General features: G+C 41.7%; 1 protein-coding gene across 2 annotated transcripts in view; it reads left to right on the top strand.

Annotated features, from left to right (window-relative positions):
* The window catches only part of LOC118844879 (L-gulonolactone oxidase), a 53,856-nt gene that overhangs the window by 23,605 nt on the left and 12,145 nt on the right, over positions 1–18,106 (top strand). For both annotated transcript variants that reach the window (XM_036752889.1, XM_036752888.1), the window contains 4 exons: positions 7,115–7,222; positions 8,701–8,777; positions 13,410–13,559; positions 15,441–15,605. In XM_036752889.1, coding sequence (XP_036608784.1) covers positions 7,115–7,222; positions 8,701–8,777; positions 13,410–13,559; positions 15,441–15,605 — 500 coding nt within the window. The remainder of the gene's footprint in view (positions 1–7,114; positions 7,223–8,700; positions 8,778–13,409; positions 13,560–15,440; positions 15,606–18,106) is intronic.

The following is an 18,106-nucleotide window of genomic DNA, read 5'->3' as shown; positions in this document are numbered from 1 at the left end:
AGTCTTCCTGACTTCATGTCCAGCACTCTATCCACTGTACCACAAAGCTGTCCTCCCAGAGTTAGAAAGGACCTTAGATGACAACGCCTCTTTTTTATAGATGGGGAAACTGAGGCCCAAGGAGATTAAGTAACTTGCCCAAGGCCACACAGCTAATTAACTTCAGAGGTTGCCAAAGCCTCTGACCCTACCAAGCTCACTTAGCCTAGTGACGCTAAGAAAAGCATGTCTGACAAGATCACCAAGTTCAAAACCAAGGGAACAAGTCAGACTCTAAAATCACCAAATCCAGTGATTCCAAGGTTCACCGACCTTGAAAGACAGCCAGACCCAGTCTTGCCAGTGCTAAGACTTCTGGGACCTAAGCTACTAATCCCAACCCTTCAAAACAGATGCTGCAGGAAAGAAAGACTTGCTTCAACCTGAAATTTTCCCAGCCAAGGAATCAATGTTCATTATTTTGAAATAAGGAAATTATGAGCCACAAGGAAAAAAAATAAATTAAATAAAAACCTGGGTAATTACTGGTCCTCCCAACTGTGATATTCCTTGAGGTCAGGGCTTGCCCACTAGCCCCTCCCTTCACTTTGAAGACTACTACCTTAGATGACTGGAGAAGGAAATGACAAACCACTTCAGTATCTTTGCCAAGAGAACCCCAAATGGGGTCACGAAGAGTAAGACAAGACTGAAAGGCTGAACCTTCAACAATGACACTTCTCCTCGCTCCGACTCTCCTCATTCCAAATCGAGAATGCTTTTCCTTTCTTCCCTGTTAGTCGCAGTCTTAATGACCTTTTGAGACTCAGCTAACATCCCAATCTTCCCTGAGAAATTTATCCTACCTCCTACCCCTTTCCCACCAATCCTTGGTGAAAAGACCTATTTTGGTGACCTCCTCTAGTACTTATCACTTCTACCCTTGGTTGACTACTTAGTTATTTATCTTTGTATTATTAATTCTTTTCTTCCCCTGTAACTGTCTTATCTCCCCAACTAGACGCAAATGCCCAAGGGCAGGACTCAGCCGGGTATTACATACATCATGATCCTATGACCGTATCTTGTAGGTAACAGGAAGCCCTAGAAAGATTTTGATGGGGCAGAGTGGAGCCAGAGGGTGAATGACAAGCTTAAAAGAGTGTTTTATTTGCTTTACAACAGTTGGCATGAGTATCTCAGTCTTCTGGATTTGCTTCCGTTGGCTTCCATGATATGTTACAATTTCCTGGCTCTCTTCCTGTGGTTTCTTCTTATCTGGCCACTCATTCTCCTCAATTTCCTTAAATTCGGGTGTATTCGAAGGGTTTCTTCTCTCCTATTCCTGAACTTTGTTCCAATGATGAATCTCATAAACTGCCGTTCCTTCAAATCCTTTCCTCATATCACTCACAAATCTTGATCTCAACCTCTCACCTCTGTCTAGAGCTCAAGTTCTTTCTTTTCGTTTCTTTTTTGGAGGCAGCTGGGGGGTCAAGTGACTTGCCCAGAGTCATACAGCTAATAAGTGTCTGAGGTTGAATTTGAACTCAGGTCCTCCTAACTCCAGGGTGGCTGCTCTGTTGACTGCACCACCTAGTGGCCCCTAGGTCCTTTATTTTCAATGGTATCTTACATAGCCCCACCAGAAGAAAGCTCAGGTAGTACCTCGAACTCAGCATGTTTAAACTTGAATTCCTCACCTTAATTCAGAAAAGTCTGGGTTGGAATACAGCCTCTGCCACTTCTAAACTGTGTATCTTTGGGCATATAACTAAACCTCTCGTTTCAATTTCCTAATTTGTAAAATGAGAATAATATTACCTACTTCACCAAGTTGTAAGGAAAAAAAATAAAATCATGTCTTAGAGAGTCTTAGAGGATCGCTTGTACCACTGAGAGGGGGAGTGATTTGACCAGGGTCACTTGACCAGCATGCATCAGCAGCAGGATTTAAACTCAAGTCTTTTTGACTCCAAAGCTCACGCTGTGCTTCTTCTTGCCCTGCACGTAGTGAGGAGTTAATAAATCTTTGTTGAATTAGGGAAAGAGAGGGAGAGATGTTTGCATCAGGTTTACCCTTTGTCCTTTAACAAGAAAAAATAAATCCAGGATACTATTTGCACTCCCAGGACACAAACAGAATTAGTTCTCTCCCACACACCAGGACTGTTTACAGACGGCTATGAATTCCACTGCTGTCTATTGCTCCCTTGGCCGTTGCTCCTTGTTGATCCTCTGCCAGAGGAGATAGTGGCCCCTTATCTGGGAATGAGGTCCTTTGATATAGCAAGTCATCTGACCCTGTATCTCCTCGTGCTTCTCGGGAACAAACCCTACCTTCCAGCCAAACTGGACTGCTGGCAGTCAGAAACACGATCGGATCATCCACCTATCCCTTTCTGCTTTTATGTCTTTACATAGGTCATTCTTCCTCTTGGGAATAGATGCGCTCCATGTCATTGCCTAAGGACAGCTAGGTGGCGCCATAGTGCACAGAGTGCTGGGCCTAGAGTCAGAAGACTCATCTTCCTGAATTCAAATCTAGCCTCAAACACTCACTAGCTGTGTGACCCTGGGCAAGTCACTTAACCCTGTTTGCCTCAATTTCCTTATCTGTAAAATAAGCTGGAGAAGGAAATGGCAAACCACTCCAGTATCTTTGCCAAGAAAGCCCCTGATGGGGTCACAAAAAGTCAGACACAGCTGAAAATGATTCAGCAACAACAACGAAACGTTCTTGTCTATTGAAGGTCGTCAAGCTCTCCTTGATGCGCCTCCCTCACCCCACCTTGCCCCATAAAAGCAATTTCTCAATCTTCAAATTTTTCTTGGCATTTTGCCTTGGTTCTTTGCATTTGCAATATTCTACTGGTGTCATGCCTATTTTTAACTTTTTGTTTATGTTTTCCGTCTTCATATCATCCTCCCTTCTGATTCCTTCCATAGCTTCCCACCTTCCTTTGTAATAAGGAAATTAAAAAAGAGTGGGAAAAGTAGTTCAGCAAACTAAGCAATGACTACTTGAGCCTGACAGTGTATGTACCCACAGTCCCTCACCACTGCAGAGAAGGCAGAGATGCATTCTCTCATCTCTCCTTGGAGGCCAAGCTTGATCATTATAATTATGCAGCACTTGGTTTCCATTTTGTAGTTGGTGGTGATGGTCTTTCTGTTTACATTGTTCTGTTTTAAATTTTTCTTTTTTAAAATTACAGACTTAACAAGCAAACCTTTCAATATACAAAATAACAGAAAAAAGATTATATATGAAATCATGAATCAATTTTATGGGTTTTTTAGGATATATATATATATATTATATATAGTATAAATATATATTTTCAAAGTATATATTCTAAATAGTTTATTATAGTATATAGTAAACAATATATTGTAGTAAATAGCGTATAGTAGATGTTGTTAAATTATAACACTGCCCTCCTTTTCTGTCTCCTCAACTTTCTTCTGCTCTCTTCTGTGTATTTTTATTCCTTTCTCTTTCTTTTCTTTTGGTGAATTCTTCTTCTTCCCCCTCCCCCAAACAAATGCCCTCTATTGTAATAAATATACATAGTCAAGACAAACAAATTTCTCCAGTTGGCTATATCTGAAAATGCATATCTCATTCTGCACCTCTAGTCCGTCACCCCTCTGTCAAGAGACACGCTTCATCACCTGTCTTCTGGAGTGATTAGCATTCGTTATGTTAATCAGTGTTATTAAATCTTCCAGAGTTATTTTCCATTGTATTGTTAAGAGTCATTATGGATATTATATTCCTGGTATGGTTTACTTCACTCTGCTTCCCCAAATTTTTAATATTCATCATTTCTTATGGCATATTATACAGTGTTTGTGCATCCATGTTTCATACTCCCCCTTCATTAGACTACAAGTTTCTAAAGGACAGAGTTTGTCCGTTTCATCCTTGTATTGAATCTGAGCCTTGTATTGAAACTGAGAGAGAGTTCAAGGGTTGGACTGGTCTATGATTGCCTGGAATTCCCCCAAACCCACTAATTGGTGGTCTGCAGCTTCTAGCAATTTAAGGTAAATGTGACAAAGATAGATCTCCTGGTATTTCCTCACCTTCCTTCTCCTCACCCTGTAATTACTTTAGACACGATCCCTTTTCCTCCTTAAACAAGGGGAAAACCTCAAGGGGATCTTGGGTCCTTCAATGAATGAGTTTTGGCTTTTAGTATAGCCCTCACCTCTCCTCCCAGGTGGTCACTGTAATGCAGGCACAGCCCCTGCACTAGCTCCTTTCTCCTAGCAATCCTTTTACTTTCCAGCTAACAGAGAGTCATGTGCCCTTCCTAACATTGCTGGTTGGGATTCTAGGATTCAAACTCTGCTATAGTCTTCCCCCTCCTAGACATACCTAGCAATGTTAATAACTAGGGTAAATAGCATGAAATCAGCTTAAATCAGGATACCTAAAGGGCCATGGCCAAATGATGGAGAAGAGGGGAAAGTGAAAGGGAAGTGGGTCCAGGCTAGAGAGGAGTTCTCCAGGTACAGCTGTGAGAAGCAGATCATCTGGCAGTTTCCTATTTTTTTAGGCACTTAGGTGGCACAGGGAAGGGGAGGGTGTATACTGTAAGATATGGAGTTATAAAGACTGAGTTTGAATACTGCTTCAGGTGCTTACTAGTTGTGACCATGGGCAAGCCACTTAAACCTGTCTCAGACTTAGTTTCCCCATCTGTAAAAGTGGGATAATAATAATAGTACCTACCTCATGAAACTTTTGGGACGATCTCATGAGATAACATATGCAAAGGGCTTTGCAAACCTTAAAGCACTATATAAATATTAGATCTCATTATTCTACTAATTCTTCTTGCTAACTAGGTACTGAAGTTTGTTGTTTCTTTACTGCCAAAGGATTACAAATGCTTTAAGTGCCCACCAAATTTAATGCCCTGGATCAAAGTTCTAGTTACCCTACCTTAGTTATAGCTCTATTCATCTTGACAACCAAGTTCTAGCCCTATTAATTTCTCAGTAGGATGACAACTTCAGTCTCTTCTTCATTGGTCTCCAGGTCTTAACCTCTGCTCCCCTCCTATTAACAATAAACATTAAAGCTAAAACTCATTCTGTGTGAGTCCACCATTATGACTAGGTTAATTAACCATCTCATTTGAACCTAGTGATTGCACTTGATGACAGCTGTATGTGTTGTAGCTGGTGCCTTTGAAGCAGTAAGCATTTATTGAGGTGCCTATCATAACTGTTGTTGCTCTTCATTAAATGTGAAATGAAAGAGGCAATTCAGAGGCATCCCTGGGGATGAGATGATGGAGAGATTAACAAACTCTGGTGCTTGCCTTCAGAGAAGTAGTTGTCAAGATAATATAATGGTCTTACTCTATTGCTATCTCATCCCACTGAAAAGTTGGACTTCATCCCTGGGTCCTCAGCTCCAGTTGGTGAACATTTGGCCTAATCTTGCCAGGAACCAGGTCACCATGCCATGGTCACTTCCTATACATGTTCTGGGTGGATATTCTTTCCCTGAGTCTGCTCCCCTTTCTATCACTCCTTCATGTGTTGTCTTTCCTCTTTAGAATGTAAGATACTTGGAGAGAATATAGGCAAAGATTGTCTAGCTTACAATGTTTATATCTCCAACACTTAGCACGCAGTAAGTACTTAATAAATGCTTTATCTATTCATCTAGTATATAGAAAAATATTCACTCTAAGATTCTGACCCTTTAAAAAAACATTCATTTTAAAATTTTGAGTTCCAAAATTTTCTCTCTCCCTTTAACCTCTCCGCCATCCATTGAGAGGACAGGCAATGTGATAATCCATTATACATGTGAAGTCATGCAAAACATATTTCCATATTAAACACAATGCAAAAAATGCAAGAAAAATAAAGTGAAAAAAGATGCTTCAATCTGCACTCAAGAGTTCATGAGGAGGACACCATTTTTGTCATGAATCCTTTGAATTGTCATGGATCCTTATATTAATCAGAGTAGTTGAGTCTTTCACAGTTGATGCTTGTTACAACATTGCTTTTACTGTATACAGTGTTTTCTTGTTTCAGTCACTTCACTTTCCATCAATTCATATTAAGTCTTCCTAGGTTTTTTTAACCCATGCCCTTCATAATTTCTTATAGAAAAAATAATATTCCATTGCATTCACATACCACAACTTGTTTAGCCATTCCCCAGTTGACGGGCTTCTTCTCAAAGATTCTGTCTCACTCCAACCTAATTGTAGGGCCCTCTAAATGCAGTAGGGGCGAGAAGAAGGAGGGAGCATTACAGGCTGGAATAAAGTGAAGAGGAACAAGGGCAAAGCCAGGAGAAGGGCTTCAAAGAAGTATCTGGGAGTGGTAGTAGTATCTATACAAGGATGGCATGGACCCCAGGCATATACTTGACACTGTATTGGAGTAAAATATGGTTCAGCACCATCATCATCATCACCCAACCGTAGGATTTACATGGTTATTTAAGGTTTACAAAGCACTTTATAAATATTATTTTATGTGATCCCCACAATGACTCTGGGAGGTAAGTGCCATTTTAATCTCCATTTTACAGCTGAGGAAACTGAGGCAGGCAGACAGAGGTTAAGTGATTTTTCCAAGGCCACTGAGCTAGTGAGTGTTGAGGCCAATTTGAACTCAGGTACACATATGTGCCAAACAGTGCTTTTCCACATTATCTGTATGTTGGCTCAGTGCCGATTTTCATGTGTTCTCTGTTTTGTATTTGTGTATTTCCATTTATGTACATGCTGTTTCTCCCTTTGGAAGGTAAACAACTTAAGGATAGGGACTGTTTGTGTCTTTTCTTTGTATCCTTAGCATTAGCACAGTGCCTAGCACATTGTAAATGCTAAATCAGTGCTTGTTGATCAATGGATTGATGCAGGTGATTGGTTTGAAGGGGCCGTCGTTAACAGGTAGTCTATCAAAATCGACATAATAATAATGTTTATAATAGGGTTATACTGTATCACCTTCTCTGTCCTCATACAATTATTTTTTGCAAACAGGGAGAAACCAGGGCACCGCTGGAGCCTTGTGATGACTAGCATCCTATTAAAGAAGCCACCAGAGTAAACCATGCTTTTCCCTTTCTTTCCTTCATCTCTTCTAGGTTCTTGACAATTTAGACAGCCATCTCAAGAAATCTGAATACTTCCGCTTCCTTTGGTTTCCCCACAGTGACAATGTCAGTGTCATCTACCAAGACCACACCAACAAGGTACCTGTATACCTCAGTTGATGCACAAATATGGAAGCACATGTAGGATCTGTGATTTTGTTGTAGATGTAGAAAACTCCCTCCATCGACGTAGATCACAGTCTATCTTTGGGCTTAATAGAGAAGTCAGTATGGCTCAGTGGAACAAATATTTGCTCTGGAGGCAGAAAAAGTGGTCTCAAATCCCATCTGTGATGCTGGAGACCTGTATGACTTTGGCCAAGTCACTTAAACTTGAAGGGTCCCAGTTTCCTCAAAATCCTGTTACTGAACATAGACATTCATTCAATAAGCATTTATTAAGCACCTACTATGTGCCAGGCACTGTGCTAGGCACCAAGACTAGAGGGGGGAAAATGAAATTGTAGTCTCTGCCTTCAAATGAATTTATATTCTATTCAGGGAAAACAACATATATACAGATAAGTAAATACAAAATCTATAATAATGACAATAATAATAATAACACAATAATAGCTAGCATCTATGTAGCACTTTAACATTTGCGGAGCACTTTGACGTCCTCAATTACTCTGTGAAAAGGTACTGTTATCCCTAGTTTACAGGTGAAGAAGTTGAGGGAGAGAGACATTAAGTAACTTGACCAGGGTAACACAGCTAAGTGTCTGAGCCCAGATTTGAACCTAGGTCTTCACCATTCCAAGTCCAGCATTCCATCCACTAAACCACCTAATTCTCTCCCTCTCTAATAATAATAACAACAAAGATGACAATAGCTAACATCCATATGGCACTTATTCCATGCTAACTACTTCACAATTATTATGTCATTTGATTCTTTTACAACAACCTTGAGAGCTAAGCAATATTATGATCTCTATTTTATAGGTATGGAAACTGAGGCAAATAGAGGTTAAGTGACTTGCCCAGGGTCACGCAGGTAGTCAATGCCTGAACCTGGATTTGAACTCAAAGCTTCCTGACTACAAGCCTAGCACATTCTATCCACTATGCCACATAGATGCCCAAAGTAAATATATATAGTATATATATTATTATTAATTATTAATATATAAAGTTATTTCAGAGGGAAGAGTGCTTGAATTTTCTTTGAAGCATGCCAGGGAGTCAGAGGTAAAGGTGAGGATTTGGGGCTCATAAAGAAACCAAAGTGATCTTCAGATAGATGGAGCAGACGCTCTGCCTTACCTCCATGGCAGAGGTACAGGCCTTCTTCCAAATGTAAAAGAAACAGATAGGAAAGAAAAGGAGAGGGAGAACCTTGTTAGGAACCAGCCCACCCCCAAGGCCCTTCCCCATGTTCTGGAGAACCAGAGCACAGCATCTTGGACCTAGGGAGCAGTGAAAGGTCTCCATCTAAGCAATAAGAAAGCTTCCCTCTCCCTGCCCCCAGATTTGCAGAAGAATAGCAGCTCTTCTCTGTTAGGATACTGGGCCACCCAGGTCAGTAGACTACCTTGCTCTGCTCTTCCCTGACCACCATTCTACTTCCCTAGCCACCTGCCTCGGCTGCCAACTGGTTTTGGGACTATGCCATTGGATTCTACCTTCTGGAGTTCCTGCTCTGGGTCAGGTAGGACTGGGGCTTATTGCTGGTTTGGAGAGTTTGCCATTCCTTCCAGGAATAAAGGATCCTAAAGCCCCAGCTCTGTTTCACCCTACTTCCTCCTCTCTGGCCATTCCCTGTACAGCCCCCCTTGGCAGCTGCCTGACCACCCACACTGAAAACCCCAGCAGTTCCCAGCCCATCTCCTGTCTCTGGTTCTAGAGCCATGAACCCTGAGTAAATCTACTGTGCCATTGTTCTAGTATTGGGTGGGCTCTGTCTGTATACTTCCCAATAGCCAAACTCACCTTTCCTTTCAAGACCAAAGTGCCCTTCCCTGGTCAATACCTTTCTGGTGTGTTCTTTCCCATTTAAATAGAAGCTTCTTTTAAGTAGGTATCCTTTTTGTTTTTGGTTTTGTATGACCAGCATTTTACACCCCGTGGACCATACTGTCTATGGGGTTTCTTGGCAAAAATACGGCAGGAGTTTGCCATTTCCTTCTCTAGTAGATTAAGGCAAATAGAGGTTAAGTGAGCTGCCCAGGGTCACATAGCTAGTGAGTATTTGAGGCTGGATTTGAAGTCAGATCTTCCTGATTCCAGGCCCAGTGCTCAATCCACTGCACCACCTAGCCACCTCCTAGGTAAACAGGTTAAGTGACTTGCCCAGGGTCACACAGCTAGTAAGTACCTGAGGCCAGATTTGAACTCAGGAAGATGAGTCTTCCTGACTCCAGCCCAGTGCTACATCCACTGCACCACCTTGCTGCCCCACTTTCTTTCTCCTTTGGAAAACTGAGATTTGAGATTGGGCTTTTCAAAAAAGAACTTTACTAGCAACTAAAGCAGGAGTTTTGTCAATCTTTGACCATCTGGGAAAGTCTAGGAACCTCTTCTCAGTTTAATTTTCTTATATTCATAATCAAAAGAAATGTTGAGTTTCAGTTAGAGGTAACTGAAAATGAAGATGTATTTTTCTCCCATCCCAGTTCGCAGACTCCCTGAAATCTATACCTGGACCCCCAGATCTTTTCTAAAGGGAGGGAAGAACAAATAAAACAAACTTTCAGAGAACAAGGGTTTTTTCCCCCGAATTTCAGAGCATGAGACTCTTATCTAAGGTGCTCCTAATCTCACCTTGCTTCTGAGGTATGAGCTCCTGGGGCTGATCAACACCCAGGATTATTTCAAAGAACACATTACTATTTGCGTATTCTAGGATAATACAAGGAAGCTCGACTCATGATAAGCTCTTATTGCTGTAATTTTACAAGGGAGCAGAGAGGAAGGGAATAAGCATTTGTTGTTTTATTTTATTTTATTTTAAGCATTATTATTCCAGGCCCTGTACTAAGCACTTTGCAAGCCTCTCATTTGACAAAAGAATGCATTTGAGTGTAATGGCCTGATGTGGGTCACAACTACCTTGGGAGGGGGGGAGGGGCTATTATTATCATTCCCACTGTACAGGTGGCAAAACTGAGACAGACAGAGGTGAAGTGACTAACCCAGGGTCATACAACTAGTGAGTTTCTGAGGCGAAATTTGAACTCAGGTACTCCTGACTCCAGGGCTATATCCACCGTGCCACCTAGCTGCCTTCAAATCAGACTGAGGATCCACTTAGCAAAACTGCAGAGGAAAAGGTTGGAACTGGAGTGAGAAAATTCCTGCCACCTCACCCTCCCCACTCTAGCTTCATTACCCTGGTTGCCCTGAAAACCAGCCTAAGCAAAAATCAAAAATCTCTGGGGGAGCGAATGGAACTGGGAGCCTTCATCTTACTTTCCTCCAGCAACTAAAATCTCTTCTGTTCCCTACCCTCACAAATTATTGGCACGTTAAAAGTACCTCCATTTCACACGGAGGTCACTCAGGGTGCCCAGATGATAGATTGTAAAAAAAGGATGGAAAATGCCACATCAGAGTCTTTCTTCATGGCCATGAATTTCATTACTAGCAACATGACAGCTTTATGTGTTTGTGTCAGTGAAGTTAATGTCTAGGGAATAGATTAAGCCCTAAATCAAAGCTGCAGCCTTTCTATTACCGCCTTTCTGCTGAATGCAGCTCTTCTTTGGGGCTCTCCTTTTTAAGTCTGCTTAGGAACTCCTCCAATTTTTTATCTCTGCCAACCAATCAACTAACTTCTCCTGAGCAAAACTCTCTTCCTCCCCTTAAAGAAGACAGGAATGTGCTAATCCTGTCTTTTTATTTCAGTTCATTTTTATTGAGATCTTTTGATTTTTAAATCACCTTTATTTCTAAATATATTCCTTTCCCCATAATTATTTGCATTAATGTATGACATTAGTAATTATGGTCACAATTAACAATATTAATAGAACATTTAATTACATGTGACAATTAATAATATGACAGCAATTACTATCATTAATAATATTAATATTATTTAGTTAAATTAATATGTATTTTAAAAGCATTTGCAGCAAAACAACCTAAAAATCAACGGTGTCTAAGAATATATGCAATATTCTATACCCATGGCCCCCCACTTCTGCAAAGAAAGGAGAAAGGGTCATTTTGCATGTCTTCTCTAGGGCCACGCTTGGTCTTAATAATTACAAAGTGTTTGGGGGTTTTGTTCTTAATGGTTACATTATTAAATTATTGTGTATCTTTTTTTCCTGGTTCTGCTTATTTCTCTATTGGTTCGTATGAGTCCTATTTAGCAAGACTTAGCACAGTACCTGATACATAGTGGTGCTTAATAAATGTTTATTGATTATCGATTACATCTCTGAATTCTTCACATTGTCCCTTTTTAATATCACAGTGATGTTCCATCGCATTCATGTACCACAACTTATTTCCTGATTACCCAATTGATGGGCACTTAACTTTGCCTCCAGTTTTTTGCTACCCAAAAAAGGGGTCCAAGTTCCTTTAATAAAGTCTAACTGAGGACAAAGTAGGTTAAAGACTTGCCTTTTCCTAGGTCAGGATGGGATGAGGGAATCATAGAAATGTAGACTGAAGTTAGAAGGATCCCTAGTTTTATAAATGAGGAAACTGAGGCTCACAGAGGCTCCATTAATTTTCTCTACCTGAACCCTGTGGGGTAGGTAATATATAATAATATGTAATACAATAATAACATAATATGTAATGATAATATATATGACATTATATATAATAATAATATATAATAATGTAGATGGTGAAAGGCTGTTCCATCCTCAGTTAACAAGTCCTCTTGCTTCTCCTCTGTCATCACATCCATGCCCTGTCTCTCCATTCCTACCATACAGTATGTGAGTAGGCTCCTGTAGTTATTGGAACAGAACTAGAATGTGGCGATACCTAGAAAGAGGGTTTACCCAGACTAGTCTTGCAATTAGAATGTTGTGTTGAAGGCTCCTGTATCCCTTGCTAGCTTTCTGACCCCTTCACAACCAAATGTCAGTTTATTATGGGAAGGAAAGGAAGGTGTAGGGGTGTATGTGAGTGAGTGTGTATATGTGTGTGTGTGGGGGGGGGTGTATGTGTATGTGGGGGGGGAGTATAAGGTCCCAGGGGACCAGGACCATGCCACCTCTTTCTTTGGATCCACCATGGCAACTGGCACAGAGCTGCGTTAATTACAGACATTAAAAAGTCTTTGTTGTATATATAAATTGATATTTTATAGACGGCAGGTGGATAGAGCACCAGGCCTGGAGTCAGGAAGATTCTTTTTCATGAGTTCAAATCTAGCCTTGGATACTTACTAGCTGTGTGTCCCTGGGCAAGTCATTTAACCTTATTTGCCTCAGTTTCCTTGTCTGTAAAATGAGCTGGAGAAAAAATGGCAAACCACTCCCTGTATCTTTGCCAAGAAAAGCCCAAATGGGGTCACAGAGAGTTGGACACAACAACAACATTTTTCTTCTTTGCTTATCAGTAAATTAATGGTAAGGTGAATATTAAGGGAAGAGACAGTAGATGAGGTCCAAAGTATTATAGGAGGGGGACCTGATCAATTTGATGAGTTCCCTCAATGAATCTGAGAAGATCACAGGACAGGAGGCTTTTTTTGAATGCATCTGAGGGGTACCTCTGCCCTCACAGAGTGTAACTACGCTCTCTGGTTCTATTGGCCTCTTATTTAGGGTGCTAATTTACTGCCGTGGGGTCTCCGAGTTCCTTTGGTAGATCTTGAAAGACAATGTGGTTTATTGGTTAGAGTGCTAGACTTGGGAGGTGGCAATGCCCGGGTTTGAGTCTTACCTCTGAGACATAACTGCCGTGTGATCAAGGGCAAATCTCTGAGCCTGTCTCCTCGTCCGTTGAATGGGGTAATATTATTATCATCCCCATTGTACAGGTGGCAAAACTGAGGCTGACAGAGGTGAAGTGACTTACCCAGGGTCATACAGCTCATAAGTGTCCAAGGCCAGATTTAAACTCAGGTGCTCCTGACTCCAGGGCTGGCACTCTATCCACTGAGCCACGGAGCTGCCCCAGATTATCCATCTTTTACAACTCTTTTTGTCCTGCTGCTGCTGCTGCTGGTAGCCCTGCAGTCACAGATCATAGCACCTCCCTCACTGTTGTAGTGAGGCTCAAATGAGATAAATTGTGTAAGCTCTGTATAATGCCTGGGATCGAGTCTCACGGTGATGCATTCTGACAGAAATGCCTTGTTTCTTCCCAGCACCTTCCTGCCCCGCCTCGTGCACTGGATCAATCGCTTTTTCTTCTGGCTTCTGTTCACCAGCAAGGTGGAGAGCAGTGATATCAGCTACAAGATCCTCAACTACGAATGTCGCTTCAAGCAGTATGTCCAGGACTGGGCCATTCCCATGTAAGCTGCCTCTTCAGCATCATTGCATTCAGTAGAAGTAACAAGGCTTATTGTATGTAACTGAGAAGCCAGGAGGCTTGCCTCCCAGGGCTGAGGCATTGACGCTGGGGATGGATGGCAGTGGGTGGGAATGCTCCCTCACCCTGTTGAATATTCTCCCGCACCGATAAATTGCTGGGAGGGGAAATTCCAGGTAAGCAATGATGATGAAACACCAAACAATGAATGTGGCGCCCACAGAAGGCTTCCTCCTTCCTTTCCTCTTAGTTTCAGATTTTCACTCGCAAAAATATCTCTGAACTAGTTCTTTGATTCTTACTTGGTTCCTAATCTCTTAGTACATTCCCTGCTTATCACTTCGAGCTGGCTACAATAGCAGAATAACCCAAAAAGGCTTGTGATCACCCACAGGAGAATCATTCCTTTGCCATTTTCCCATTCCCGGCCTTACTCCTGGTGCTGGGGTGGGGCGTGTTTCCTGCCTTTATCCAGGTTTCTCTTTTTCCCCACTATAACTGGCATCCAGGTGACAAGCATTATGGGTCACTCATTTTTTACTCTTATATTAGGAATAACAGTAGAAGGAAAAGGATAGAGAGCAAACGGGGAAGAGGAATGGCTTGAAAGGTTGATGGATCCAGGTCATGGGAAATTATAGCAGCTGGTGAAAATGATTCTGGCAGCTGGAGCTTGTTGGGGCAGCCAGCCTTACTCAAGCTCTTTCTGCCTTACTGGGAGGAAGGCAAGCTGATTTGGATGAATAGTTGAGTTCAAGGGGTATGGAATAAAGGCAGAGTTCACCTCACCCGGCTGCACTCAGGCTACAAGGCCTTGTCAGGTGTTCAACATGGCAAGGACCCTGCCTGATGCTCCAGGGATGATGGCCCCAGGCAGCCTGTGGAATCTTTATTGAGAACAACTCTACAGCGGCAGCTAGGTGGTGCAGTGAGTAGAGCACCGGCCCTAGAGTCAGGAGGACCTGAGTTCAAATCCAGCCTCAGGTACTTGACACACTAATTAGCTGTGTGACCTTGGGCAAGTCACTTAACCCCAATTGTCCTGCCTTCCGCCCTCCAAAGAAAGAAAAAAAGAGAATGACTCTACAAAGTCTGCATGGTGTGAGGATGGAAGATGACCTCTCAACTCAGCTTCCTTTCCCTGTCCACAAATTCCTTGCTAACACATCCAGAAACCCACCAGTTTTATGATGTCAGTGACATGTGGGATCCTAGAAAAGCATCTTCATAGACAGATTCCAATAAAAGGTGGGGATGGGAGGAGGCAAGAATAAGCATTCACGTAAGTACCTACTATGTGCCAACCATTGTGCTAAGCGCTTTAGAAACGGTATGTCATTTTATCCTCACAACAATTCTGAGAATATTGTCTTCATTTTACAAAGAAACCAAGACAAGCAGAGGTTAAGTAACTTGCCCAATGTTCATTGATTGACTGATATACTGAGGTTCCAACTTGATAGCACCTCAGTAGGGACAGCTAGGTGGCACAGTGGGTAGAGTGCTGGGCTTGGAGTCAGGAAGACTTGAGTTTAAATCCCGCTTCAGATATTTACTAGCTGTGTGACCTTGGGCAAGTCACTTAACCTCTGTTTATCTTAGTCCACTGGAGAAAGAAATGGCAAACCACTCCAGTATCCTTGCCAAGAAAACATCATGGACAGTAGCATCCACATGGTCACAAAGAGTCAGACTCAACAACAACATAGATCAGTGGATGGTACTGGCGCCAGAGTGTCACCTCTGCGGCAATATAAAAGAAGTGGGGGTCAGGCTTCAGGGTCCACAGACAGAAGCACTAGACCCTTGGGTCAAACTAACACACTCTGATCTCATTCTGTTTATTCTCATGGCCTGAGCACAGTGAAAAGACAGCAGAGGCCTTGCTGGAGCTGAAGGCCATGCTGGAGAACAATCCCAATGTGGTGGCCCATTACCCCGTGGAAGTACGGTTTGCAAAGGGAGATGACATCCTGCTCAGTCCATGTTTCCAGAAAGACAGCTGCTACATGAACATCATCATGTACAGGTGATGTATTTGCAAACTCCCCCCACCCAATTCAGGATGGTGGGGGTAAGGGACTAGAGTTGAGTCCTCAACTTTCTGAACTGGATGAATGAGGAAACCAGGGAGGGAGGTTGCTGCAGTCCATCTACTTTTCCAGCAAACCTTAGACTGAGCCCTGACATTGTAGCAATGAAGGAGTCTGGTTCTTCTTGACTTGGCATGTTTGCCTGCTGTAAAACCTTTGGGTTGTACATGCCTTTTCCCTGGGGCTGCCAGGCTCCAAATTGCAAACAGCTTGTGAAGGACCCCTTAGTTTCCAGTCCTCGCTACAAAGAGCTGCTATAAATATTTGAATAATTTTCCTCTTTCTTTGAGCCCTTTGGGGTATAGGCCTGGTGGTGGCATCATTGGCTCAAAGGGTGAGCATAATTGGGGTATAATGCCAAATTGATTTCCAGAATGGCTAGACCAATTCATGGCTCTGTCAGCAGTGCACTAATGTGTGATTGACAAGTATTTATTAAGCACCAACTTGGACTAGGCTCTGCATGTACAGAGACAAAAATGAAACAGTCCCTGTCCTCAGGAAGATTACATGCTATCAAAGAGAAACAATTATATACATATGAGTGTATACATATATAACATATAATGAGTATAAAAATAATATATAATGAGTATATATAATTATATAATAATATATAAACAATAAACACAGGACAATATCAGGACTTCACATAAGATGCAGCACTTGAACTCAGCTTTTTTCTAAATGTAATAGTATTTTATTTTTTTCCAATTACATGTAAAGATAATTTTCAACATTCATTTTTTAGAAGATTTTGAGTTCCAATTTTCCTCCCTCCCTCCCCTTCCTCCTCCCCTTCCCCCTCCCCAAAATGGCAAGCAATATGATATAGGTTATACATGTACAATCAAGTAAAACCTATTTTCCATCATGAGCCTTTTGGAATTGTCTTGGATCATTGTATTGCTGAGAAGAGCTAAGTCAATCATATCTGGACATCATACAATGTTACTCTTACTGTATACAATGTTCTCCTGGTTCTCCTCACTTCACTCAGCATCAGTTCATGTAAGTCTTTCCAGGTTTTTCTGAAACTCACCTGCACAATAGTATTCCATTACATTTATATATCACAAATTGTTTAGCCATTCCCCAATTGACAGGCATCCCCTCAATTTCTAATTCTTTGCCACCACAAAAAGAGCTGCTATAAATATTTTTGTACATGGGAGTCCTTTTCCCTTTTTTATGATCTCTTTGGGATACAGACCTGGAAGTGGTATTACTGAATCAAAGAGTATGCACAGTTTGGTTGCCCTTTGGGCATGGTTCCAAATTGCTGTCCAGAATGGTTGGATCAATCAAACTGAGCTTTGAAGGAAGCTAGGAATTCAAAGACACAAGGGGTCAGGGGGAGAACATAGATTCTTCTCATTACTTGTTATTACTCCAAAAATGAACTCTTTTTACCCCAAATCACTATTATTTTAATCTTGAAGATAGCATTGAAGGGGAACTCTCTTTCTATCAGGTCATCAGCCAGCAAGGTAAGAATCTAAGTTTTCATATGCTCTCTGTCCCCCCCCATCCAAACTTTCCTTATGGCCTCTATACCAGATTTAAAATGAATATATAATTACAATCAATTTCATTCTTGGTCATTATTGTAGAGTTCAAATGTTTTCCTTTTTTCATTTTTCTCCTTAGCATTTTTGGCATAAAGGAACTTTGGGTGCAAAGCCAATTCTCATGGTGCCTTTGTAAAGAAGTTCATAGGTCTTGATTTATTTATAGTTAATACATCCCTTCCATATGAAAGACCACCCAGGTGGGTGACCACAAGGGCTTCCTTTCCTTCCCAAGTGCCTCCTCTTGGAATTTCCTTTTCCTTCCATCCCTTCCCACTTAAAGCATATAAGGAAGACATAGAAGCTACTTCCAAATATTTGAAGGGCTATTTCTACTAGGTCTCAGAAGGGAGAACCAGAAAGGGTGTTGCCAAGTTATGGAGGGCCATGAATGTCAGACAGAGAGGTGAATTTTGCTCAGTAGGAAATAGGAAGCCACTGAAGCACAGGAGTGAATTCTTCAGGACTATTTTTTTTCCTGGCAGACTTGTAAAAGATGGATTGGAAAGCAGAGAGAGTAGAGTTGAGAAGACCCATAGAAGTCCAGGAAGAAGGTAGTGAGAGCTCACCTATAATAAGATGGTGAGAGTAGAAATAGAAAGGTCCTAGTTTCAAGAGATGGTATGGAACTGCAATGTCCAGGATTTGGCACATGAGCAAGAAGAAATAACTCTAAGATTTCACACATGGAGGACAGGAAGATAGGTGGTGCCATAAACAGGAATTTTAAAGTCAGAGGAAAGGTTTAAAATGGAATATCCCACATCCCATTGGAATGTTGAGCTTGAGGTGCTGGTGGAAAAGCATGAGGACACTCAGAAGAGTGGTCAGGACTGTGGATAATAGGTTTTAGAGTATGCTGCCTA

Source organism: Trichosurus vulpecula, chromosome 3, assembly GCF_011100635.1.
Source record: "Trichosurus vulpecula isolate mTriVul1 chromosome 3, mTriVul1.pri, whole genome shotgun sequence".
In the NCBI taxonomy this organism is placed as follows: domain Eukaryota; kingdom Metazoa; phylum Chordata; class Mammalia; order Diprotodontia; family Phalangeridae; genus Trichosurus; species Trichosurus vulpecula.
Note: the sequence above shows the minus strand (reverse complement) of the source record. Positions and strands in the feature narration are given on the sequence as shown.